At 42.4% G+C, this 27755-nt stretch overlaps 1 protein-coding gene across 3 annotated transcripts in view; it reads left to right on the forward strand.

Moving 5' to 3' along the window:
- The first annotated feature begins 262 nt into the window (after positions 1-262).
- Positions 263-27755, forward strand: part of LOC118387570 (colorectal mutant cancer protein) — a 125066-nt gene continuing 97573 nt past the window's right edge. Inside the window, exons 1-3 of one of the 3 annotated variants that reach the window (XM_035776056.2) lie at positions 263-649; positions 2439-2683; positions 3066-3301. In XM_035776056.2, coding sequence (XP_035631949.1) covers positions 528-649; positions 2439-2683; positions 3066-3301 — 603 coding nt within the window. In that variant the 5' untranslated portion in view covers positions 263-527. Of the gene's footprint in view, positions 650-2438; positions 2684-3065; positions 3302-19766; positions 20428-27755 lie in introns of those variants that run through there. The other 2 variants (XM_035776057.2, XM_035776058.2) reach the window with 2 other exon arrangements.

A 27755-nucleotide genomic window follows, 5' to 3' on the forward strand; every position in this document is an offset into this window, starting at 1 on the left:
CCCCCAATGCAATTCTGAAGTTGAATACATCTATAGTGAGTTTTCTACAGATTTGTTTGTCTTTAATTAACTCATTATTTTATTTATTTTATTTATATAACAACATTCCAAAATGGTTTAGTATTAACTCATTCAAATATGTCATAATTCCACTATTTGCATCCATTTTCATCTTTCAATTAGGGAGTTTTATTTTGAAGGCGAACCGCAAATTCCGCTATTGTGGCTAATCCTTATTGTGGCTTCACATATGTCCCACTGAGTTTCGGTCGACACTCACTCCACAGCAGTTTACCCAAAGCTTTTTAACGCCTCCCTATTCGCGACTTTCTGGGTTAACTTTTACGGCACGTGCTGCACCTTCCTTTTTGCAGATGTGAATTAAACCGAAGTTTATATTTGATTATATTCAATCCGATGTAGTCGACACTTACGGGAAGTGTGATGATGAGGCAGTTACTTCGTTGAGAATGAATACTTGGAGGGGTAGTAGCTTAGCACACTAGTTACGGTATTCAGGGAAGATCATGGCGGCGGTGGAGGTGAGTGTGAGTAGCGGCAGTAGTGACACATCTAGCACCGGCGAAGAGGAGAGGATGAGGCGGTTGTTTCAGACTTGCGACGGTGACGGTGATGGATACATCAACAGGTAAGTCTATTTTATCAACGACACGGTGGGGTTAGAATTGAAGGCTACCGAATGCAAATGAACAGATTTTTCCAGACATGTATATACGATCTGGAAATATGATCACTTGTTTAGTTAGTTTTGTAATGTGAGCAAATTGCCAGTGACTTCCGTAGCGAACAAGTCCTCGGATTTTGATTCGAAGACATCGAACCATGCCCAGTCTCGATAACTGACAAGGGCAAACTATCGAAAAACATCTGCATGCCATGGAAGTGTTGGCTTGAGTTTTTGAAAGCAACTCAAAATGTAATTTGACAATGAAAATGTTGCAAAAGTGTATTTAGTTGAAAGTAAGAATGTAGCTAGCTAACTAAAAGCTAGTCTCCAGACAATCATACTCATATAACGTTACTAACTCCAGACTAGAAGAAACTGTTGGCCAATAACATACTTCCTATTATGTGACCAATATCATAATCATAACCATTCAGTTTGTAGCTTGTTGCAAAAAAAAAAAAATGTATGGACATTGCGTATGTTCTAAAAGCTTATGCACTGAGTCAGAACTGCTTTCACACATGCTCATTGAGGAGGGCTACTGCATAGTGTAAATAAACACCAACACTCCAACTTAGATCACAGCAACTGGATTTGATGTAGCATCCAAAGACCTTTTTAATTTCATGTGCAGGCTGCAGAAAAGTGGCATGAGCCAGGCAAGATCACGGAGAAGAATCCTGAGCACAGAGAACCTAAACATTTGTCCATACCTCGGAATAGGGAATCTAGGCCTATTCCTGTCCTAACATATTCTTGTGAGTGTGAGTTATGGTGTTATTAAGTTACAGTTTACACCGCGATATGAGTTATAATCATAGTGGTGGTCTGTAATTATAAAATGCTCATGAACTCTGAAGTGTTGAATGTTCTTTCTTGGCAGTAAAGTAGGCATGCTTCAGGCTATACACAAGCAGAGAGAGCGGTGAGCAAAATTAAAACATGCAGGAGAGGAGAGCTTAAGAGCATTGGTTACTTTTGATTAAACTCAAACACATCTTTTTCAGCCCTCTTTTGTTACAGAAAAGCCCATGGTTTGCTTAGTCATTTGAGATGCATGTTTTTATGTATATTTGTGGCATAGAACACACTGCTAAATGGATTGGTTGCCCCTGTAAGGCATCAAAGATGATTAATGGAACCAGTTCTGTGAAAATGTATGCTTTAGCTATATTCTCCATGCATTCCAGCTGTTAGACATGAAACTGACGAATACGATATTCATTGTGCTGAATAACTACAGCCTGAGGGGCATAATGTTCAATTTCCATGTATAGGGGAATATCTTTTGCTGTAATTGTATGCCTTTCCACTTCATATAGGAAACCTATTTTCCCCCCTCCAAACCTGTCCTAATATTAGTTTATTTTCATTCTTTTGAGAAGTGAAGACAATTCCTCAGGCTGCTGCCCTGGCTAACATATCAGCAATTCAAATTGGTGCTGCAACTTGTACACCACTCAATTGAAAACAGTTATCTTCCTGTCCTTCTCCTCTCTCTCTCTCTCTCTCTCTCTCTCTCTCTCTCTCTCTCTCTCTCTCTCTCTCTCTCTCTCTCTCTCTCTCTCTCTCTTTTACCTCTGCCTCTCCCTCTACTTTTCTCTCTGCCTCTCCTTCACCATGTCCCTCCTTATTTCTCCCTGTTTCTTTGCTTATCACCATACTTTTCCTCTTGCCTGTATCTCCTTCCCTCTCTCCTGCAACTTTTCCATCTTCCTAAAAACCTCCTTCTCTCCCTGTCTCCTGTTAGGAATGACCTGCTGATGGTGTGTAGACAGCTAAACATGGAGGGGTCTGTGGCAGAGATCATGGACCAGCTGGGAGCAGACGAGCGAGGCAAGATCTCCTTTGAGGACTTCACCCGCTGCCGCATGCAGCTTGTCAATGAGATCCGTAAGGAAGAGGGCGAGATCTCCCAATGCTCCCAGAACTCTGACACTAGGAAGCTCAGGGAACACATCACCTCCTGGCCAACCAGTAGTGAGATTAGCAGGGGTGAGTTTGGGGATAGCCAATCAATATTAGCCAGAATTTTGAGTTACATTGTTAAACAAGAGATGCCAATTAATCATAGCTGCCTACAAGCATAAAATCAGCTAAGAACAGGCAACACCAAACAACTAAATCTAACACCCAACATTCAACAACTAACTGCAAACAACCACTAACCCTTATTACACAGTCATTATTGACCATAAACAACTGACACCAAAGTGCTAAAATGAAACAACCAAAACATAACCTGCATGACTGAGGCTAGGGTTTTTAGCTCTGTTTGGGAGTGCCAAACCTTCACACTGCTTATTAGTTATGAGTTATTACCTGTTATTTCTAAGTTTACTACCTGTTAGTTATCGAGTTATCATGTGTCCCCTAGGGGCCTTGTCAGGAGCCAGAGAGAGCTGGGAGTACTACTCTGGGGCCCGGGACCTTCAGAGTTCAGACATCCAGCCTCAGCAGACACAGACCCAGCAGCAGCCAGCCATCCTCCAGAAGCTCCTGGAACAGCCTGGGACGGTCCTAGAACAGCAGGCTGCTCTTCATAAACTCCTGGCCCAGACCAGCACCCGCTGTGCTCCCCTGGAGGGAAACTACCTGGAGCTGGCCAACACAGTGAGTGGACTGCTGTTGGTGTTGAGTGCGTACTGCATAGTGCTGGTGATAGCATTTGATGGATTCCTGATACGTTGCCTTTTGAATTATTTTGTTAGCCACCCAATGGCCAAAATAGTTGTTTCTAGTCAAAAGCCAGACTGCAACTGCGATACTCTCAGCTGACTGCTTAGCCTCTGAGTTACTGGATGTTTACTGCCAACGATGAAGGAATGAGTGTGCAATGAATGGTGGAGTCTGGAGATATTGCAGTTACAGAAAAGACAACCGTGTTGTCAGCTGGCACCTCCAACACTTATACAATGTCTATTTGGTAACACACAGAAACCTAAGAAGTGTTGTGGTGCTGTGTAAAAGTTGAACCATTGAAAATCAATATAATCTTCCTGGGAAAAGACTTTCACCATGAAGATAGAGGGAAATTAATTAATTATAGGTGTAGTAAGCGTGTTTATGCTGCAGAGGGTAGTGCTGCTCATCATAACTCAATCTTCTTGCATTTACCTCTCCTGCTTAGAGCAGCCACTGGGCCTGAATGGCTTGACATCAGGGTGCCCTCTCATTATGGTTAGGATTTGAAGATACTGATCCTAACTGCGACACCGTCCCTGTTGTCTTTACTCTTCAGCAAGATAACTGTCAAACCTACAGACCTCTTCTGACGCTAGAACCACAGCGAGGTATCACAATGCTTTTTATGCTTCGTCCAGGTAGGGATTCCAACTCTCCCTGAGTGTTGACCCTGGCTCTCTCTGTCACTTAGCCTTAAGGGGTATCATCATCAGGGTAACTGTATAATCTCCATCACCTCCCCTGAGCAGTAATCACACCCCTTTATTAATGCATCCATATTTATTATTCATCACATTGGGCTGTCATATCTCCTTCCTATATCAGGTTTCAGGGCTGGGCGCCTTTATGGACCCATAGAAATCATTTAGAAGTTTATTACTGACATTCACATCTTGACACCGTCCCTCTGTAGATTAGCACAGGCACCAGAGAGAATGGGAGGTTAAACGCTGTCGGTTGTGAGTGACAGAAAGTGATGTTTGTGTCTGATGGAGAAAGTGTAGTGACGAGTCACTTTCCAGGCCTAACCATTATGTGGGGTAAGGTGCGGTGGTGTAGCCCCACGCAATTAGGAGCCCCACTTTACGGGTTTGACCTGCCGGTAGCTGTGTTTAATGCGGCCGCCAGGCTTGACCACAGGTCCAATGGAATATCTGGCTCCTGACACAGGAAGGCCGTGAAACCATCAATGCTTTGGTTCTCTAGGTAGCACAGGGACTTTATGGACATGGTCCCTGTCATGTTTTGGGATATTTTCAGAGTAGGGGGAGCGTATAGATGCTGTATAGCCTATGATTGTGTTTGTTAGTCATTTTTAATGCCTGGGTTGGGTCTTTTTATTTGGGTTTATGAAAAGTTTAAATGTAAAAGGTTTAAATGACAAATCAAAGTTTATTTGTCACACGTGCCTAATATATCAGGTGTAGACTTTACTGTGAAATGCTGACTTACAGGCTCTTTCCCAAAAATGCAGAGTTCAAAAGTAAGAACATTTGCTAAATAACAAAAAGGAAATAGTAACACAATAAAATAACAATAACGAGACTATATACAAGGAGTACCGGTACCGAATCAATTAACAGGGGTATGAGAGAGTTGAGGTGATTGATGTAATATGTACATGTAGGTAGAGATACAGTGAATAGGCAATCAGGATAGATAATAAACAGATCATACGCAGAGTAGCAGCGTGCGTGTGGCGTCAATATGCATGTGTGTATATGTTTTGTGTGTGTTGGAGTGTCGGTGTAGTATATGTGTGGGTAGAGTCCAGTGCAAGAGAGTCAGTCCCCCTCCAAAAATGTAGGCTAACATGCTGACTAGACCGGGCACGCACCATCGCGTGCATGTTGATTTTGTCCTTCCACACCAGATGTGATTAGGACACGCAGGTTCAAATACCAAAACGAACTCTGAACCAACTATATTAATTTGGGGACAGGTCTAAAGGCATTAAACATTTGACCTGAAATGCACAAGGTCCTCTAATCCTACAATTAATCCACAGATAAAAGGTAAAACCGTGTTAGTTTCTTGTAATCTCTCCTCCTTCAGGCTTCTTATTCTTCTTTGGGCTTTATATGGCGGTTGGCAACCAACTTTAAGGTGCATTACCACCACCAACTGGAGTGTGGACCTCTGTTCATCTTTCAATCACCCACGTGGGTATATGCTCCTATAAACCAATGAGGAGATGGTAGAGGCGGGACTTGCAGCGCGTCAAGAACCACGTTTTATTTTAGCACCTGGCTACGTAGACGCTCGTGGGCAGTTTGGATTTAATGATTGAGTAACATGCATGTTTACCTCAATTTTGCAACACTCGTGCACGTCACGCTAGTGGTTTGGTCAGCATGTAAGTTTTATCTTACTTCATGCACTCATGTAGACCATGTTAGTATGTGGAGGCCTTACGTTCTGACCTTGAAGGGCATTTGCAAATATTACGAGATTATATACTGAACAAAAATATAAATGCAACATGCAACAATATCAACGATTTTACTGAGTTACAGTTCAATTGAAATACATTCATTAGGCCCTAATCTATACAGATATGCATCTATTGGTCACAGATACCTCAAGAAAAAGGTAGGTGCGTGGATCAGAAAACCAGTCAGTATCTGGTGTGACGACCATTTGCCTCATGCAGTGTGACATATCTTCTTTGCATAGAGTTGATTGTGGCCTGTGGAATGTTGTCCCACTCCTCTTCAATGGCTGTGCAAAGTTTCTGGATATTGTCGGGGACTGGAACAAGCTGTCGTACAAGTCGATCCAGAGCATCCCAAACGTGCTCATTAGGTGACATGTCTGATGAGTATGCAGGCCAAGGAAGGTCCTTGTGAGATGGGTTCATGCATTATCATACTGAAACATGAGGTGATGGAGGTGGATGAATGGCACAACAATGGGCCTCAGGATCTCGTCACGGTATCTCTGTGCATTCAAATCGGCATCGATAAAATGCAATTGTGTTCGTTGTCCGTAGCTTATGCCTGCTCACACCATAACCCCACCACCACCATGGGGCACTCTGTTCACAACGTTGACATCAGCAAATTGCTCGCCCACACAACGCCATACACGTGATCTGCGGTTGTGAGACCGGTTGGATATACTACCAAATTCTATAAAACAACGTTGAAGGTGGCTAATGGTAGTGAAGTTAGTGTTCAATTACCTGGCAACATCTCTGGTGGACATTCCGGTAGTCAGCATGCCAATTGCACGCTCCCTCAAAACTTGAGACATCTGCGGCGTTGTGTTGTGTGACGAAACTGCACATTTTATAGTGGCCTTTTATTGTCCCAAGCACAAGTTGCACCTGTGTAATGATCATGCTGTTTAATCAGCTTTTTGATATTCTACACCTGTCAGGTGGATGGATTATCTTGGCAAAGGAGAAATGCTTACTAACAGGATGTAAAAAATAAATAAATAAATAAATAAATAAAAATAGCTCACAGAATTGGAAAGAAATAAGCTTTTTGTGCGTATGGAACATTTCTGGTATCTTTTATTTCAGCTCATGAAACATGGGACCAACACTTTACATTGCATTTTTTATGTTTTTGTTCATTGTACATCAGCTGCTGAGTGGCGAGTGAATGCTACATTTTCTCCTGTGTTAATAGAAACATTGAGTGTGTGTGCGTGGTGTGCGTGAGAGAGGGAGAGCGTGTGTGTGTTTGTGCGTCAGCCAGCGCTGTGTATAGCAGAGAATACATTGCCATCCCTGGTTGAATAGAATCCCATGCCCCCTCACCCAACACTCATTACCCAACTCCATATCCCTCCACACTCAGTAAACAACATTGTGTTTGGGGGAAAATAAGCTGCATATCATTATCCCCCTGAGAAGAAACTTAATCCCTGGGTTTGCAGATTGCTTTCTGTGGCATTTTGAGTTTATTCACACCCCTGTTCATTATCTGGTATTTTGTTTGGCAAGTTAGGGGGAAGCTAATCACTATACGGGAATGATGTTACCCCGTTGGCTGCAGCCAGCATCTGGCCAGGGCTGTAAAGGCAGATTAACACTGTCAATGGAGACATGGGACATATGCAGCGGCCACCAACAGATTCAACAATGAGGACGGTACATCACTGTCAAAGGGACTTTCCAACAGTATTGGACTAAAACTCACACTTTTCTCATTCCTCTTTGATTTGGATAACTGTTAATGTTCTACTCCTTTTTCTCCCCAATTTCGTGGTATCCAATTGGTTGTTAGTCTTGTCCCATCGCTGCAACTCCCATTCGGAACTCGGGAGAGGCGAAAGTCGAGAGCCGTGCGTCCTTCCGAAACACAGCCCAGCCAAGCCGCACACCAATTTGTCGGAGGAAACACTGTACACCTGGCCACTGTGTCAGCGTGCATTGCGCCCAGCACAGGAGTCGCTAGTGCGCGATGGGACAATAAAATCCCTAACCCAGACGACGATACCTTTCTGATTAGATTTTATTCGTCACATGCTTTGTAAACAACAGGTGTAGACTAACAGTGAAAGGCTTACTTAGAGGCCCTTCACAACAATGCAGAGAGAAAGAAAATAGAGAAATAATAAGACGTAATAATAAATACACAATAAGCAACGATAACTTGGCTCTATAAACGGGGTACCAGTACCGAGTCGATTGGCAGGGGTATGAGGTAATTGAGATAGATACAGTGCCTTCAGAAAGAATTTACACCCCCTTTTTTCTTATTCCACATTTTTCTGTTTTTTGTCTCACCCATCTACACTCAATAATACCCCATAATGACAAAGTGAAAACATGTTTTTAGACCTTTTTGCCAATGTATTGAAAATGAAATACAGATATATCATTTACATACCCCCCTGAGCCAATACCTTGTAGAAGCACTTTTGGCAGTGATTACAGCGATTTGTCTTTCTGGGTCTCTAATCCTTGTTCACATTGGCAGTTTTGACTCAAATCCTATTTATTTGCATATCTGATTTAAATCTGTTATTTTTTCCTGCAGTCTGAACAGCCAAAAAGCACATGGAATCAGATATTTCAAGCCACGTACAAATCTGATTCCTTGCCATGCGTCTTGTCTGAACAGTCAAATCTGATTTATTTCCCCTCAAGTGGTTTTTATTGTAGCGGATTTCCACCTCTTCGTCTGAGGAGGAGTAAGGATCGGACCAAGGCGCAGCGTGGTAAGTGTTCATGATGATTTAATAAAGAAAGCACTGAACACTGAATCAAAACAATAAACGATGACGTGAATTTACAAAAACTGAAACAGTACCGTGTGGCCCAAACACTCACACGGAAACATACACCCACAACTCAAAAGTGAAACCCAGGTTACCTAAGTATGATTCTCAATCAGGGACAACGATTGACAGCTGCCTCTGATTGAGAACCATACTAGGCCAAACTCAAAACCCCAACATAGAAAAACACTGCCCAACCAACTAAGGTCAGAACGTGACATTTATACTGTTATTTGGCATATCTTGTTGCTTGCTCTGTTGACAGTTTTAACAATAACTTGTTGTAGCTAACTAGCTTGTTAATCGTTTACAAACAAATGAGTTAATGTGCTAGAAAGCTAAACGGCTAGCTAGCTAGTTGACTGCTGTGGCTAGCCAAAAAGGACTCCTTTTGAGTTGGATCATCTTATCCTTTGAGGCTTTAAAAGTGTTCTTACATTATGATTTTGAACATTCAAAGTAACTGGGAAACTTCCATGGCAGGCATTATTGTTACCATATCTTGTCACATAACTTTTGAATGATAGGAAGCACGAGCACCACCACCAGTCAGCCTACAATATTGTGCACACAACCAGGACTCGAATTTACAGGCGACGGTGACAACAGCGTTCTATGCCCCCATGTGTGGCCGTAATTCACCCCCAAGAAATCCATGCTTTGCAGCCAAAGTGGCCGTTGTGCCCTTGGGCTGAATATAATAATTATCTTCTCACGGCTGCCAATTGCCTTACTCCGAAGCACTTCTCACTCATTTCGCTCTCTCAGATATCTAGATATTCAGATTAAAAACTGGGTGGTTCAAGCCCTGAATGCTGCTGATTGGCTGAAAGTCATGGTATATCAGACCGTATACCACGTGTATGACCAAAAATGACTTTTTACTGTTCTAATTACATTTGTAAACAGTTTATAATAGCAGTAAGGCACTTCGGGGGTTTATGGTATATTGCCAATATACCATGGCTAAGGGCTGTGTCCAAGCACTCCGTGTTGCATCTTGCATAAGAACAGCCCATAGTCGTGGTATATTGGCAATATAATTAGCCAATGCCTGTCACATGATTGGGTCCTTCTCACAGGCATCGCAGCTCCGAAGTAGGCTAAAAGAGGACAGACACACATCGGGGTCCTTATCGAATTCCGAGGTGCTAATTGATGATAGAAGAACTGTTGACATTTACTTTTCTTCAGCCAACAAGATGAGTAGGCCTAACGAACAGCAAAAGCACTATCCTAAGTCAATCAACAATCCCCCATAGTACACAAGTTTACCTATTCTATTGGTTAGCTTGACCTTCTGTACGAGAAATAATAATATATGCCATTTAGCAGACGCTTTTATCCAAAGCAACTTACAGTCATGTGTGCATACATTCTACGTATGGGTGGTCCCGGGAATTGAACCCACTACCCTGGCGTTACAAGCGCCATGCTCTACCAACTGTGCTACAGAAGGACAAATAAATAAATCTTCCAAACATACTCTCAAACAGTTGTGGGATGCGATAGATCCCAAATGAATACAACCACTGTAGCCTACAACAAAAAACATTTAAAATAAATTAGGCTGATGCAACAGATCAGAATGTTAAGCTTAAACTGTTCATAAACTATTAGGCTTATTCTTCACATAAGTGCAGCAATGCGCACACGGCAGTAGGCTATAAGAGGGACTGCGGGCGCTTTCATATAAAAAATACAAATAAAATATCCTTCAGAAATGTGTTGTTAATATGACTAGGATTGTCCTTGGCAGCTGGACAATGAAAGAAAGTTGGCATATGAGGAAATGTTTATCAAATAATCCCCTTAACATTCGGTTGGAAGATCGTACAACAGTCCTCATAAAATGACAAAAAAACGTCCATGTTTTAAACAATTATGTTTATGGTTTAATAGTTTCAAAATATTGACTGCCTCCACTTGTGAGGTGCCTTTCTCCACCAGTGCTTCAAGTATGTCGACAGAATCAAGCCTTTAGATATTAATAATGATCCTACATTATATTGGTCAAAGATGACTGCCGTTTAGCCTAAGTGTGTGTGTTTGCGTGCGTGTGTGTGTGTGTGTGCGTGCCCAACCAGTCACTTTTTACTATTTTCTATAAACAAACTATAAAATAACACATGGAATCATGTAGTAACCAAAGAAGTGTTCAACAAATCAAAATATATTTTATATTTGAGATTCTTCAAAGTAGCCGCCCTTGCCTTGATGACAGCTTTGCACACTCTTGGCATTCTCTCAACCAGCTTCACCTGGAATGCTTTCCCAACATATTTCCAACATGTATGTGAATGTAATTAAAAGTCTAATTAGAGTTTGGCTACATTTTTAAGCGCCTCTGTAACGACGTTCGTCTGTTGTAAGAAAAGAGTCAGACCGAAATGCAGCGTGTAGGTTACTCATGACTTTAATGAATGAAAACGGTACATGAAATAACTGAAATACGAAAACAACAAACGAAACGTGAAACTAATTACAGCCTATCTGGTGAATACTACACAGAGACAGGTACAAACACCCACAAAATACAACGCGAACTCAGGCTACCTAAATACGGTTCCCAATCCGAGACAACGAGAATCACCTGACTCCAATTGAGAATCGCTTCAGGCAGCCAAGCCTAACTAGACACACCCCTAATCATACACAATCCCAATTAATACAAACCCCAATACGAAACACAACATATAAACCCATATCACACCCTGGCCTACCCAAACATATACCAAAAACACAAAATACAATGACCAAGGCGTGACAGCCTCCCTCATGTCAGCATCGTTCTGGAGACATGGCGGGCTGTAACAAATACGCACAGGCTATCACCTACACTAGTCTAATTATTTATGTACATTTACATGCATTTTTCTTTCTTAACAGAATAGCTACTGTTTTTTTTTCGTTTTTCAAATCAATTTCATTGGCTATTTTGGTTAATGGCTTTGTGGCCCAAGCAGATGGCCTTGGTGCCCTGGCAGATTGGGCACCTCTTGAAGGCCAACATGAAATTCCCGGCCTGGCACACACCCATTGTTACTATGACAACTACCGTAGCCATGTCAGCACATTTTTGCAGTGCTATCTGTACACACATCCGGTTTGGTCACTTTGGTAACTTGCTATTTGGACAGTCAGTATTCCAAAACGGATTTGAAAAACCAAACTGAGTGAGCATTAAAACCTGCCGTGTGTACAAGGCTTAACAGCTTTGCACACCTGGATTGTGTAACATTTGCCCATTTATAAAATAAATTAAAAAAAATCTAGCTCTGTCAAATTGGTTGTTGTTCATTGCTAGACAACCATTTTCAGGTCTTGACATAGATTCTCAAGTAGATTTAAGTCAAAACTGTAACTCAGCCAGTCAGGAACATTCACTGTCTTCTTGGTAAGCAACTCCAGTGTAGATTTGTCCTTGTGTTTTAGGTTATTGTCCTGCTGAAAGGTGAATTAATCTCCCAGTGTCTGGTGGAAAGCGGACTGAACCAGGTTTTCCTCCAGAATTTTGCCTGCAGCTCCATTCCATTTCTTTCTTTATCTTGAAAAACTCCCCAGTCCTTAACGAATACAAGCATACTCATAAAATGATTCAGCCACCACTATGCTTGAAAATATGGAGAGTGGTACTCAGTATTTTTTTGACTGAATTTGCACAAAACATACAGTAACGTTAATTGCTTTGCCACGTTTTTTGCAGTATTACGTTAGTGCCTTGTTGCACCCAGGATGGTATATAAGAGCTCTCATCCGATCACTCACTGCAATTCAGCCACGTTTACCTTAGTCGATGGTAGTTTTCTGAATGCTCAAGTAGTTCACTTTATCTTTATGCAACCAGAGATTGGCCTCGGAAATCAAGATTCCTTGAGTCAAATGGTTGATGACTTGACACTTGATTATTGACCTTGGAAAGTGAGATAAATGTTTTTATCTATTTAACGGTTGTTACCAGAGTTGGCTTGGGGTTTCAATCTCATAGTGTGGTCAACGCATTAAGACATGATTCAATATTAACTCTACAAACACTGAAATAGGTTTGGAAAGTGATGTTTGCTCTGTAATGCTGTGCTGTAATTATGCTCTACTACTTTACAACATGATGTATGGTAAGCTAATGCCACAAGTTGCAACCATACGGACTGATCTAGGCTATCCATAGTCAGAGATGTCTCTTTACACTAGTGTTTTGTAGAGACTTTTGTATGATCTTGATTCCATGCCACATACAGTAGCCTATATTGACCTATATAGCAGTTTCTCTTTCAGCATGTGTAATATATCCACTGATGTGGATGGTGAGGTTTTGTCCGTAGCAGAAGTGCAGAGCTGGCTGTATCTTTCTCACTGCTGTTCTCCATCTGGTGTCTCAGTATGAAATCCCCCTATGATATGACACCAGGTTCTCAGCCAAGCCCCAAAATAGAGCAAAGTAATCCTAATAGATAGCCTATTTTCAAGACAGCAAAAAGCTAAATCAATATCTGTTAATTAGCCCTTTACACTCGTACCTGTATACACTGTGGGCACTGATAAACACAATGGTTGTACCATGCTATACATGACATCAATGCTCAGGCTCTGCTCACAGGAGAGGCATTCTGAACTTGAGCACCCTGCACGACAAGAATTTGCCTCCATCTCTCCTGCTAATTGGGCATCTTTTGCAAATGTTTTGTCGTCTGAGTGAGGGAAATGCTGTAAATTAAGAGGACTCTTGTGTATTTAGAAAAATGAGACGTTGAGGATTATAATAAATACTGCTTTGATGTCATACAAGCAAACCAAACACCTGTGAGTCCAAATGTGGACTTCACATTTCCATATCATAAAATACTGTCATATACAGTGTTAATGTGTATGACCACTATGTTTGATGTACAGTTACAAGATTAAATCAAACCCTGGGTTGTTCTGAACACAATGAGCCTATGTTTGTCTATTGTGAAGAACATTTGCCATGGCAGACGTTCTTGTATGCACTCATAACTCCTTTCTATGTGCACCAAAATTAGGATCTGACCCAGATTGCGATTTATAATGGACTGTTTTTGGATTGTGAACAAAACAACTACAAGAGTTGAAGACTTCTTTGAGTCATAAAAGTGCATTGAAATGACTTAGGAACTGTGCACACGTTGGAGAGGTGTATGTGGCCAATTGGAGACACCAGTTAGTCCTCTCACTCAAACTTGTATAATTTTTTTTGTCTTTTGTTGCACCTATCCCATTTTCTCCAGCAATACTCTTATCATGTTACTAATTGTATCCAGAGTATGTTCAGATTTCGTTATAAAAAAATGCTGTGAAAGTAGTGTAAATATAAAATGAACATCACATCAACTGTTTATTTTTTAGATTCAGTCTTGTGTCAGGTGAAATGTTGTGTCCCTCACCTTTGGTCTAATAATTTACCCATAATCTCCAAAATGTTCCCTTTCAATTGCTACCATGGTTATGCATATGCTTTTCATATTTATTCTGTAAGAAACACTTCAATTTAGCCCAGTTGATATAGGCCAATTCCCATGACTGTAAAAAGTTTAACAGATGCATGCAGTATCTGATGGATTTAGGGAGGAGGAAATGTTTTCTTGACAAAATGAGCCAGCACATGTCGCTCTCTTCGATATTGCAGTAGCTTATGAGGGAACAGTGTTTCACCAGAGGAAGAGAAGTGAGTGATGTTTGGAGGAAGAGGATGAGAGAAGAGAGGAAAGGAGGAAGCAGTCCTGCTGAGAGGATGTAGACGCAGCCGAGCCATCGCACCACATGTTCATGGAAGAGGGGAAGGAAGACACAGAGAGGAATGGGAGGAAGAGTGGTAGGTAGAGAAGGAAGAGATGGACGATGTACACGCAGTCACCAAGGGAGTGATCCAGAAAGGAATGTGCATCCAGACAGAGCCTTCTGCTTCTTCTTCTGCCTCTGCAGGTATACACAACACTTACACATAGCAGGCTATCCCTTTACCACACCAGCCTTGGTTCATGACCTGTGTCTTGTAAGTTGTGAGCTATTTTGGCTCCTGGTCTTACAAAGTCTGCTCCCCATTAATTACCGTGCTCCCAAAGAGCCTAACCGAAAGAGCATAGCCTAGGTTTCTACATAGCTTAACCAGTATGAATCTAGACACAAACAAGCTGCTAAATGGCACCAATATACACTGAACAAAAATATAAACGCAACATGCAACAATTTCAGCGCTTTTACTGAGTTACAGTTCATATAAATAAATCAGTCAATTTAAGTAAATTCATTAGGCTCTAATCTATAGATTTCACATGACTGGGATTACAGATATGCATCTGTTGGTCACAAGTACCTTTACAAAAAAAAGGTAGGAGTGTGGATCAGAAAACTAGTCAGTGTCTGGTGTGACCACCATTTGCCACATGCAGCGCAACACATCTCCTTCGCATAAAGTTGATCAGGCTGTTGATTGTGGAATGTTGTCTCACTCCTCTTCAATGGCTCTGCGAAGTTGCTGGATATTGGTGGGAACTGGAACACACTGTTGTACACGTCGATCCAGAGCATCCCAAACATGCTCAATGGGTGACATGTCAGGAGATTATTCAGACCGTGGAAGAACTGGGACATTTTCAGCTTCCAGGAATTGTGTACAGGTCCTTGCGCCATGCATTATCATGCTGAAACATGAGGGTATTGCTGCGAATGAATGGCACAACAATGGGCCTTAGGGCTGGGCGGTAAACTGTATTTATGATATACCGGTATTGATGCACGGACTATTTTGGGTTTGTACTTTACTTTCTATAGCGGTATTTGAATGTTTGGTTTGTTAAATGTGATAGCCGTGTGTGACGTCCATTTTTATAGTTTATTTCGCTACTTGAGTCCTCTCTCTCCATGCCGCATCCCATAGATTTAGCCCCGCCCAATTTGTGTCTAACTGCTGGTCAAAATTGCACAATTAATCGTTGTGACCAGTTGAGGATGACATAACCAGTTGTGACAGGTGTTATGTCAGTCTTATAACAGTATTATGCCTATTTCCTGCTTTGGTGGGAGTTGTTTTTCTATAGATCAGACAATGTGATTAAAGGCCTTTCACTCAGCAGGTAGAGAAAGAATGACACCACCAGGCTGGCCGTGAGCCAGTCCTCCCTCTTTGGGGGCTAGCTGCCACTGTTTGGATTAGCGTCTGTAACTCTGGCTAGCGCTAAACCCATAGCTCCCCTGTGTGCTAGCTAGGCTAACTCTATCGCTATCTGCCCTCAACCCATAGCCCCCCTGTGTGCTTGGCTAGCTGCTATATATGCCCTCAATACATAGCCCTTCTGTGTGCTGGCTAGGATAGCTCTATCGCTATCTGCCCCGCAGCAGATTTGATTTCACACACAGTCAAGTTGGGTTTCACTGTGGCACTGACACTGTCCCTTTCCCTGTGCCACTCCTCTTTTCTCTCCCCCTTGGAAAAGTGCCCAGAAAAGCATAATCGAGTCTCCTGATACATCCTCCCAGCCAGCACTACTGCAATGCACAGTCACGGTGTCCTCCAAGCTCTGTGTTGGTCGCTAACAAGGTGTTAGCCGTAATGTGTTAGCCTAGCATGTCTTTTTATATAGCTCTTTTGGACTAACATGTTGATGTTGGAGGGCTGTTGAGAGGACTGTGCGTTGGTGATGAGGTAAGCAAGGCTGGGCAGGATGAAAGAGATGGGTGGTATTTCTATGGGGAAAGTCGCTTTAGGCCGTGCCGGCCCTATAGCCTAGAGCTGATTTGCCAGGTTGGAGTGGACGTAGCTCGAGACCAGAGACCACTGCAAAGGGTAACTGTTGGGACTTGGATATCTATGTAGGTGAGATTGTTGGACGTTTTAGACTGCTGTGTGGATTTAATGGGAAACATGCTGTTGATCTTCAGGGATGCCTCTCATTTTAGTCTGTTTGGAGAATCACTTTCTATTGAGGACTATGTTATTTTATATTCATGTGTATTTCAGTCTATAGCAGTATGATATGTGTACATATATGCCGTGCTGTATTACTTTACATTGATCTGGGAGATTTTATTTCCCTGTTGTGTAGTGATGGTTATTTAAGCTTTCTTCCACTACTAGTAACAGCCAAATAATTTTTATCTTGCTATCTAATTACTTTTCTATCTGCCTAGAAAACCTCTTAAAAAAAAGAAAACTCTTGAGTAAAGAAGGGGTCTATTCTCCATATCATTGTTCTCCTTTAATTTTCACTGGTCAGGGAGAGAGGGAGACCGACTAGACTTCCTGCTCCATTCCATTTCTTTGAGTCACTCAATTAGAAAGTGAACAAGCTCCCAATGTACTGTAAGTCCAGCTTCATAAAGGATGCATGCAGGTGTTTTTGCAAGGCCAGAGCAGTACTGTCTAAACGTAGCCCAGCAGCACCTCTGATATACTACTCCGAGTGCAGAGTCAGAAAAGGTTCTACTTTTTATCTGCTATTACTCTCACATCTTCTCAACTGTGTCCTGCTGTTAGAATTCTTTTACATTTATTGTAATATTGTTCTCTTAGAATATCAACTGGGAATGGTAGTTGAACTTGTTTCAGCACAGTTCTTTTAATATATTTCTTTTTTTTTTACCCCCTAGTGAAATGGATGAGAGAAGACATTAGGGTGGGAATTAATTACATTTACAATGAAATATTAATTTTGGATGAAGCTAGGGGGAGCCTTGGGCTATAGGGTGGTCGGTTGAAGTATTACGACTCGCTTGCCTTGAAGCCTTACTACTGAATGTGAATTCAGTGGTCAGGGCATTGTGAGTTTACATGTTCCAATTTGCATGGCAAGTATTGCAGACTTCTAATTAGGGGCATATGCCAGCAGGTGCCTGACTGTGTGCCTTTCCCCTCTTTATTCTGCTCTTTGTGTGTTTGCATTCTGATGAGCAGTGTCCAGCTTGGGGAGCAGCATGATTTGTAGCTGAGCTTAAAGGTCAGGATCACCCAAACGCTGAAACACCCCTTCTCAATGAAACGTCCTCTCACTGTCAATTGTGCTTATTTTCAAAAAACTTAACACGTGTAAATATTTGTATGAACATAACAAGATTCAACAACTGAGACATAAACTGAACAAGTTCTACAGAAATGTGACTAACAGAAATTGAATAATGTGTACCTGAAGAAAGGGGGGGTCAAAATCAAAGTAACAGTCAGTATCTGGTGTGGCCACCAGCTGCATTAAGTACTGCAGTGCATCTCCTCCTCATGGACTGCACCAGATTTGCCAGTTCTTTCTGTGAGACGTTACCCCACTCTTTCACCAAGGCACCTGCAAGTTCCCGGACATTTCTGGGGGGAATGGCCCTAGCCCTAGCCCTCCCCCTCCGATCCAACAGGTCCCAGACATGCTCAATGGGATTGAGATCCGGGGTCTTCGCTGGCCATGTTAGAACACTGACATTCCTGTCAAGCACAGAATGAGCAGTATGGTTGGTGGCATTGTCATGCTGGAGGTTCATGTCAGGATGAGCCTGCGGGAAGGGTACCACATGAGGGAGGAGGATTTCTTCCCTGTAATGCACAGCGTTGAGATTCCCTGCAATGACAACAAGCTCAGTCCGATGATGTGACATACCGCCCCAGACCATGACGGATCCTCCACCTCCAAATCAATCCCTGCCGCGAGTACAGGCCTCGGTGTAACACTCATTCCTTTGACGATAACGCGAATCCGACCATCACCCCTGGTGAGACAAAACCTCGTCACTTTTTTTTTTTTCTCGGCACTTTTTGCCAGTCCTGTCTGGTTCAGCGACGGTGGATTTGTGCCCATAGGCGACGTTGTTGCCGGTGATGTCTGGTGACGACCTGCCTTCCAGCCTCTCTGAGACTGTTGTGGACAGTCTGAGCACTAATGGAGGGATTGTGCGTTCCTGGTGTAACTCGGGCAGTTGTTTTTGCCGTCCTGTACCTGTCTCGCACGTGTGATGTTCGGATGTACTGATCCTGTGCAGGTGTTACACGTGGTCTGCCACTGTGAGGATGATCAGCTGTCCGTCCTGTCTCCCTGTAGCACTGTCTTTGGTGTCTCACAGTATGGACATTGCAATTTATTGCTCTGGCCACATCTGCAATCCTCATGCCGCCTTGCAGCATGCCTAAGGCACATTTGCGCAGATGAGCAGGGATCCTGATCTTTCTTTTGGTGTTTTTCAGAGTCAGTAGAAAGGCCTCTTTAGTGACCTAAGTTTGAATAACTGTGACCTTAATCACCGTCTGTAAGCTGTTCGTGTCTTAACGACCGTTCCACAGGTGCATGTTCATGAATTGTTTATGGTTCATTGATCAAGCATGGGAAACGGTGTTTAAACCCTTTACAAGTTATTTCTTATTATCTTTGAAAGACAGGGTCCTGAAAAAGGGATGTTTATTTTTTTGCTGAGTTTGTGTGTGTGTGTGTGTGTGTATGTGTGAGCATGTCTGAAATAGCTGCTTGTGTTGTTGTGTCCATCCACATCTTTGTGTGTGTGTATATGCTACTTTGCTATGTGGTCTCCTTGACACCTTGGTCGTTCCCCTAATGTGGCTTCCGGTCACATCTCAACATGTCATATCAAAAATCAAACCAATATCAATAGGGGGAGCGGTTTATTCTATGTTCCATTCAAAGTGCCGAGCAAGAGGTGGTCGTACTACCCATTTTTTTTCCAAATCCTTATGTGACTGCCTTTCCCATTACCAACATAATCTATCTGAATTAGCTAGGCTTATCGGCTAACAAATATTGCGTTGATCCATGTAGTCAAACGTTCATTACTGGTTGCTCTAAACACCAGTCATCAATATATTAATGAAGTGCTCCAATCTGTTCATATTTAATGAGGCCTGAATGGGCTGCTAATGAACTGGTCTATTAGTGTACCCTACACACTATAATTAAGTCTACGAGAGGAGCCACAATGCCAGAAGTGCACTTTAATTGCTTTAACATCCTCCAAGAGTGGAGATGAGGGAAAGTTCTGGAATGCTGCCATTTCTAGTGCTCGGAGGGAGGGAGAGAGGGAGAGAGCATGCACTCTGTTGAACATACCATTAGTGCCGCGGCACTCTTTGGTGTGAGTGCTTGTCTGAGTTTCAGAGAGAGAGAGAGGTCTGGGAGTGGCACAGACCGACTGAAGGAATGAGAGGGGGGTGCTGCTAAAACTTGAATCCATATCGAAGAGAGGAGGTGGAGAGAACAAGGGAAGAGGGGGATAAGGAGGAACAACTGCTCGTAGACTGGAATCCGACAGACAGTCGAGCAGCAGAGACGATAACACACTGGGGAACGCTGCCCGCAACACACACACACAGACGCACTGAGCCTGGCCCCGGGTGGCGGCAGCGCGTGGAGATGATGGGGGAGCGGCAGGGAAAAGGCGAGCCAGCCAAGAGAGACTCCATCAGTTTTCCTTGGTTACACTCGGGAACGGTTCTCCTGAGGGGCAGCAGGAGCGCTAATGACTTAACTGATAACGGATCATGGAACATGTGCCGGTGTGTGTGACTGTGCACTTCTGAACGTGAGCGGGTTTGTGTATGTGTATTTACCTCCACCTTTTGATTTTTGTGTGTATGCGTGCGTGTGTGTTCATTCTGATCACAGTGTGGGATTTTTCTGAATGAAGGTGGTTTGCCACAGCAGCCAGCGGCACTGGAGACTACATGCAACGAAGACAAGGGACTAAGGGACTGCGTTTTTCTTTCATCGCATTTCTGTCGGGAGAGAGAGCTCTGGAATCTTAATATCTTTTGAGAGTTTGGGGAAGTCATGAACTCTTCCGGAACAGTCGGAAAATTGGGGATCGAAGGGGGCGAGGTAAGACTGCACATTTCTGTACAAGTCGCCACATCAAAACTGTCTACTGGCCATATCAAAACTGTCTAATGTCTTGCTTGGAGGCTTGCCTCTTAGGTCTTTCAGTTCCACTGTGTAAGAGGTAGTTGTTAATTTGAAGAGGGTTGGATCTGAGTTTTCTCTTACTTTGTCTTAAAGGTTTGGTTTGGAAGTGGTTACTCGTGTCGTTAGGGTTTCTGTGAAATTCTCTTGTCACCCATCTCTAGGTTATTTCAAGGTTTGGCCAAGAAGTAGGACTCCTTTCTTATAACCCAGAAATGACAGCCAACTTGCTTGGAAGGTTTCAGTCAGAGCTGTCTGTCTTTCGTCCCTCTGTAAACACTTGTGCCCCTCCAGCTCATGGCTCAGACTCATCTGGGCTAGTCCTCTACCCCTTTCTCTCTCCCCGCAGTCCCCCCCTGCTTGCAGCATATTAAATCCAGGTGGGAGAGAGTTAGGTTCAGGCGAAATACCTCTCAAAAGGGAGGAGGAGAAGGGGTAGGAAAATGTAGGCGAAGTGCCTCGGGTATGTTACGCTCCCACAGTGAAAATAGAAGACCAGATAGCTTCCAAATCAGCACTCACTCCCTCTTTTTATCTGTCTCTGTCCTTCTGACTCCTTCTGACTCCTGTCCTTCTGACAAGCTGTTTGTTTTCCAAGGGCTTTCGAGAGGGATAGTAAGCAAGCTCTGACTGTTAGTGTAAGGTCTTCGACAGAAGTGTTTCTTTCAGTTTCAAGGTCTTCATGGCCCCTTTCCCTTCTACCCTCACATCGTCCACAGATGAGAACGGTTAAATCTCCCAGAAAGTCACAATGGCCATCTGTTTCTGAAGACACAGGAAGTGAGGCTCTGTGTAGAGGTGCATTTATGAGTGCCTCAAGTGGCCCAGGGCCTCTAAGTCTCCATGTCTCTACATGCAGGGCCGGCCCTAGCCTTTTGGGGGCCCTAAGCAAGGTTTGATTGGAAGGCACCCCTACCTCATACAAACTTGTATGCCATCTGTAAATACAAATTAAATTGTTAAATTACGAGTAGAAGTCGTCCGATTAATCAGAATGGCCGATTAATTAGGGCCGATTTCAAGTTTTCATAACAATCGGTAAACTGCATTTTTGGACACCGATTGTGGCCGATTACATTGCACTCCACAGGGAGCCTGAGTGGCAGGCTGACTTCCTGTTATGCGAGTGCAGCAAGAAGCCAAACTTATCTTATAAAAAACAATCAATCTTAACATAATCACTAGTTAACTACACATGGTTGATATTACTAGTTTATCTAGCTTGTCCTGCGTTGCATATAATCGATGCGGTGCCTATTAATTTCTCATCGAATCACAGCCTACTTCGCCAAACGGGTGATGATTTAACAAGCGCATTTGTCGTTGCACCAATGTGTACCTAACCATAAACATCAATGCCTTTCTTAAAATCAATACACAAGTATATATTTTTAAACCTGCGTATTTAGTTAATATTGCCTGCTAACATACATTTATTTTAAGTAGGGAAATTGTGTCACTTCTCTTGCGTTCTTTGCAAGTAGTCAGGGTATATTCAGCAGTTTGGGCCGCCTGGCTTGTTGCGAACTGTGTGAAGACTATTTCTTCCTAACAAAGACCGTAATTAATTTGCTAGAATTGTACATGATTATGACATAACATTGAAGGTTGTGCAATGTAACATAAATATTTAGACTTATGGATGCCACCCGTTAGATACAATATGGAACGGTTCCGGATTTCACGGAAAGGATAAACGTTTTGTTTTGAAAATATAGTTTCCGGATTTGACCATATTAATGACCTAAGGCTCATTTTTCTGTGTGTTATTATGTTATAATTAAGTCTATGATTTGATAGAGCAGTCTGACTGAGCGGAGGTAGGCAGCAACAGGCTCGTAAGCATTCATTCAAACAGCACTTTTGTGTGTTTGCCAGCAGCTCTTCGCTGTGCTTCAAGCATTGAGCTGTTTATGACTTCAAGCCTACCAACTCCCGAGATTAGGCTGGTGTAACCGATGGCTAGCTAGTTAGCGAGGTGCGCGCTAATAGCGTTTCAATCGGTGACGTCACTCGCTCTGAGACCTTGAAGTAGTTGTTCCCCTTGCTCTGCAAGGGCTGCGGCTTTTGTGGAGCGATGGGTAACGATGCTTTGAAGGTGGCTGTTGTCGATGTGTTCCTGGTTCGAGCCCAGGTAGGAGCGAGGAGAGGGACAGAAGCTATATTGTTACACTGGCAATACCAAAGTGCCTATAAGAACATCCAATGGTCAAAGGTATATGAAATACAAATGGTATAGAGATAAATAATCCTATAATTCTTATAATAACTACAACCTAAAACATCTTACCTGGGAATATTGAAGACTCAAGTTTAAAGCAACCACCAGCTTTCATATCATGTTCTGAGCAAGGAACTTAAACGTTAGCTTTTTCACATTGCACATATTTCACTTTTACTTTCTTCTACAACACTTTGTTTTTGCATTATTTTAACCAAATTGAACATGTTTCATTATTTATTTGAGGCTAAATTGATTTTATTGAAGTATTATATTAAGTTTTTAAAAAGTGTTCATTCAGTATTGTAATTCAGTTGTGCACCAGGGGCCTCCCACTCATCTTTTTATTCTGGTTAGAGACAGTTTGCGCTGTTCTGTGAAGGGAGTAGTACACAGCGTTGTACGAGATCTTCAGTTTCTTGGCAATTTCTTGCACTGAATAGCCTTCATTTCTCAGAACAAGAATAGACTGACGAGTTTCAGAAGAAAGGTCTTTGTTTCTGGCCATTTTGAGCCTGTAATCGAACCCACACATGCTGATGCTCCAGATACTCAACTAGTCTAAAGAAGGCCAGTTTTATTGCTTATGATCAATTAGTCTTGTGAAATGAAACTTGGATTAACCAACACAACGTGCCATTGGAACACAGCAGTGATGGTTGCTGATAATGGGCCTCTGTAGATATTCCATTAAAAATCAGCCGTTTCCAGCTACAATAGTCATTTACAACATTAACAGTGTCGACACTGTATTTCTGATCAATTTGATGTTAATTTAATGGATGTAAAATGTGTTTTTCTTTCAAAAACAAGGACATTTCTAAGTGACCCCAAACTTTTGAACGGTAGTGTAAGTATTCACACCCCTGAGTCAATACATGTTAGGATCGCCTTTGGCAGCGATTACAGTCTTTCTGGGCAAGTCTCTAAGGGCTTTTCACACCTGGGTTTTGACAACATTTGCAAAAATTCTTCAAGCTCTGTCAAGTTGGTTGTTGGTAGACTGCCATGTTCAAGTCTTACCATATATTTTCAAGACAATTTAAGTCAGAACTGTAACTAGGCCACTCAGGAACATTCAATGTCGTCTTGGTAAGCAAATCCAGTGTATATTTGTTCTTGTGGTTTAGGTTGTTGTTTTATGATATCCTGCTGAAAGATGAATTTGTCACCCCAGTATCTGTTGGAAAGCAGACTGAACCAGGTTCTTCTCTAGGATTTTTCCTGTGCTTATTGTTTTCTGTTTTTTTTATCCTAAAAAACTCCCTAGTCCTTTCCGATGACAAGCATACCCATAACGTTGATGTAGCCATCACCATACTTCAAAATATGAAGAGCGGTATTCAGTTATGTTTGGTTTGCCCCAAACATAACGCTTTTTATTCAGGACATAAAGTTTATCACTTTGCCACATTTTCAGCTTTACTTTAGTGCTTAATTGCAAACAGGATGTGTTAGAATATTTTTATTCTGTACAGGCTTCCGTCTGTTTACTCTGTCATTTAGATTAGTATTGTGGAGTAACTACAATGTTGATCCATCCTCAGTCTTCTCCTATCACAGCCATTAACTCTTAACTGTTTTAATGTCACCATTGTCCTCATGATGAAATCCCTGTGTGGTTTCCTTCCTCTCCGGCAGCTGAGTTAGGAAGGATGCCTGTATCTTTGTAATGACTGGGTGGATTGATACACCATCCAAAGTGTAATGAATAACTTCACCATGCTCAAAGGGATTTTCAATGTCTGCTTTTTTTTTTACCCATCTACCAATAGGTGCCCTTCTTTGCGAGGCATTTGCATGCCTCCCTGGTCTTTGTGTTTTGATTCTGTGTTTGAAATTCACTGCTTGACTGAGGGACCTTACAGATAATTGTATATGTGGGGTACAGAGATGAGGTAGTCATTAAAGTTCAAATTCATGGTAAACACTATTGCACACAGAGTGAGTCCATGCAACTTATTATATGACTTTATTAAGCACATTGTTAAGCACATTTTTTACCCCTGAACTTTATTTTGTCTTGCCATAACAAAGGGGTTGAATAATGACTCAAGTTTAAATTTTTAATTAATTGTGTAGGGCAGTGACACAAAATCTAAATGTAATCCTTTTTAAATTCAGGCTGTAACACAACAAAATGGTGAAAAAGGGATGAGAATACTTTCTGAAGGCACTAAAGTAATACTGTAAAAAATAGCACAGCAAACATGTAGCTTAAATTCAAAGCCTTATGTTTGGGTTAAACACAACACATCACTGTGTAATTGCCTTATTTTCAAGCATGGTGGGGGCTGCATCATGGTGTGGTTATGCTTGACATCGGCAAAGACTGGGGAGCTTTTCAGGATTTCAAATAAATAGGATGCAGCTAAGCACAAGCAAAATCCTAGAGGTAAACCTGCTTCAGTCTGCTTTACACCAGACACTGGGAGAGGAATTCACGTTTCACCAGGAAAATAACCTACAAAAACAAAGCCAAATCTACACTGGAGTTGCTTACCAAGACAACATTGAATGTTCCTGAGTGGCCAAGTTACAGTTTTTACTTAAATCTGCTTGAAAATCTATTGCTGTCTAGCCACGACCCCTAACACCTTGACAGAGTTTGAGGAATTTTGAAAAGAATAATGGGGTAAATTATTTCATAATAAAGGTGTGCAAACCTATCATGTGACTTACCCATGAAGACTCGCAGCTGTAATTGCTGCCAAAAGTGTTTCTAACATATATTGACTTATCTAATCAAGGCATACTAGTGTGTTATTTTTCATGAGTCTTTCAAAAATGTCACTTTGACAATAGTATTTGGTGTAGATGGTTGACAACAAATGACAAATCCATTTTAATCCCACTCTGTAACACAATAAAATGAGAAGAAATCCAAAGGAGGTGTAGACTTTCTATAGGCACTGTAGGTATGTTTCAATCCTATGGATACTTTGTTATGCCTTGCCTGCAGCCAATTTCAATGGCGAGATGGGGTGAGCGGGGGAGAGAGAGTGAGTAGACAGAGTTCAGTTTTCGTAACCAACAATGTGTGTTCGAGCTCTTTAGGGACAGAGCAGGGGCTAGAGAGAACATTATGCATGTGTTGACACTTTTACTTCTTCCCCTGACTTACCCTGCAGCTCTGGTAAAGCAATGTTCAGTCACTAACCCTGCAGCTCTGGTAAAGCAATGTTCAGTTACTAACCCTGCAGCTCTGGTAAAGCAATGTTCAGTTACTAACCCTGCAGCTCTGGTAAAGCAATGTTCAGTCACTAACCCTGCAGCTCTGGTAAAGCAATGTTCAGTTACTAACCCTGAAGCTCTGGTAAAGCAATGTTCAGTTACTAACCCTGCAGCTCTGGTAAAGCAATGTTCGGTCACTAACCCTGAAGCTCTGGTAAAGCAATGTTCAGTTACTAACCCTGCAGCTCTGGTAAAGCAATGTTCAGTTACTAACCCTGCAGCTCTGGTAAAGCAATGTTCAGTCACTAACCCTGCAGCTCTGGGAAAGCAATGTTCAGTCACTAACCCTGCAGCTCTGGTAAAGCAATGTTCAGTTACTAACCCTGCATCTATGGTAAAGCAATGTTCAGTCACTAACCCTGCAGCTCTGGTAAAGCAATGTTCAGTTACTAACCCTGCAGCTCTGGTAAAGCAATGTTCAGTTACTAACCCTGCAGCTCTGGTAAAGCAATGTTCAGTTACTAACCCTGCAGCTCTGGTAAAGCAATGTTCAGTTACTAACCCTGCAGCTCTGGTAAAGCAATGTTCAGTTACTAACCCTGCAGCTCTGGTAAAGCAATGTTCAGTCACTAACCCTGCAGCTCTGGTAAAGCAATGTTCAGTTACTAACCCTGCAGCTCTGGTAAAGCAATGTTCAGTTACTAACCCTGTAGCTCTGGTAAAGCAATGTTCAGTTACTAACCCTGCAGCTCTGGTAAAGCAATGTTCAGTCACTAACCCTGCAGCTCTGGTAAAGCAATGTTCAGTCACTAACCCTGCAGCTCTGGTAAAGCAATGTTCAGTTACTAACCCTGCAGCTCTGGTAAAGCAATGTTCAGTCACTAACCCTGCAGCTCTGGTAAAGCAATGTTCAGTTACTAACCCTGCAGCTCTGGTAAAGCAATGTTCAGTTACTAACCCTGCAGCTCTGGTAAAGCAATGTTCAGTTACTAACCCTGCAGCTCTGGTAAAGCAATGTTCAGTTACTAACCCTGCAGCTCTGGTAAAGCAATGTTCAGTCACTAACCCTGCAGCTCTGGTAAAGCAATGTTCAGTTACTAACCCTGCAGCTCTGGTAAAGCAATGTCCAGTCACTAACCCTGCAGCTCTGGTAAAGCAATGTTCAGTTACTAACCCTGCAGCTCTGGTAAAGCAATGTTCAGTTACTAACCCTGTAGCTCTGGTAAAGCAATGTTCAGTTACTAACCCTGCAGCTCTGGTAAAGCAATGTTCAGTCACTAACCCTGCAGCTCTGGTAAAGCAATGTTCAGTTACTAACCCTGCAGCTCTGGTTAAGCAATGTTCAGTTACTAACCCTGCAGCTCTGGTAAAGCAATGTTCAGTCACTAACCCTGCAGCTCTGGTAAAGCAATGTTCAGTTACTAACCCTGCAGCTCTGGTTAAGCAATGTTCAGTTACTAACTCTGCAGCTCTGGTAAAGCAATGCTCAGTTACTAACCCTGTAGCTCTGGTAAAGCAATGTTCAGTTACTAACCCTGCAGCTCTGGTTAAGCAATGTTCAGGGCCTTAGGCGATTCCCCAGAACCACCAGCCAATTCAAACACAACGCTGGCTTTTTCCAAACTAGGATCTTCAGAAAATCACATTCCTGCATGCACGAGCGCATACTCTGAACCTAAACAGGGAAAGCACACGCTTCCTTATCAGATGAACTGTACTTAGACCATCATAGACAGCCCGTCTCCCATGTCGTTTTATTTTTTCACTACCCTCACATCAACTAGAAAAACATATATTGTCTGGGCAGATGTTTTAGAAGCCCTTTACCTTCAATGTATAGTGAGGGAAGCAG

The sequence above is a fragment of the Oncorhynchus keta genome, chromosome 9 (genome assembly GCF_023373465.1).
Source record: "Oncorhynchus keta strain PuntledgeMale-10-30-2019 chromosome 9, Oket_V2, whole genome shotgun sequence".
NCBI lineage: Eukaryota > Metazoa > Chordata > Actinopteri > Salmoniformes > Salmonidae > Oncorhynchus > Oncorhynchus keta.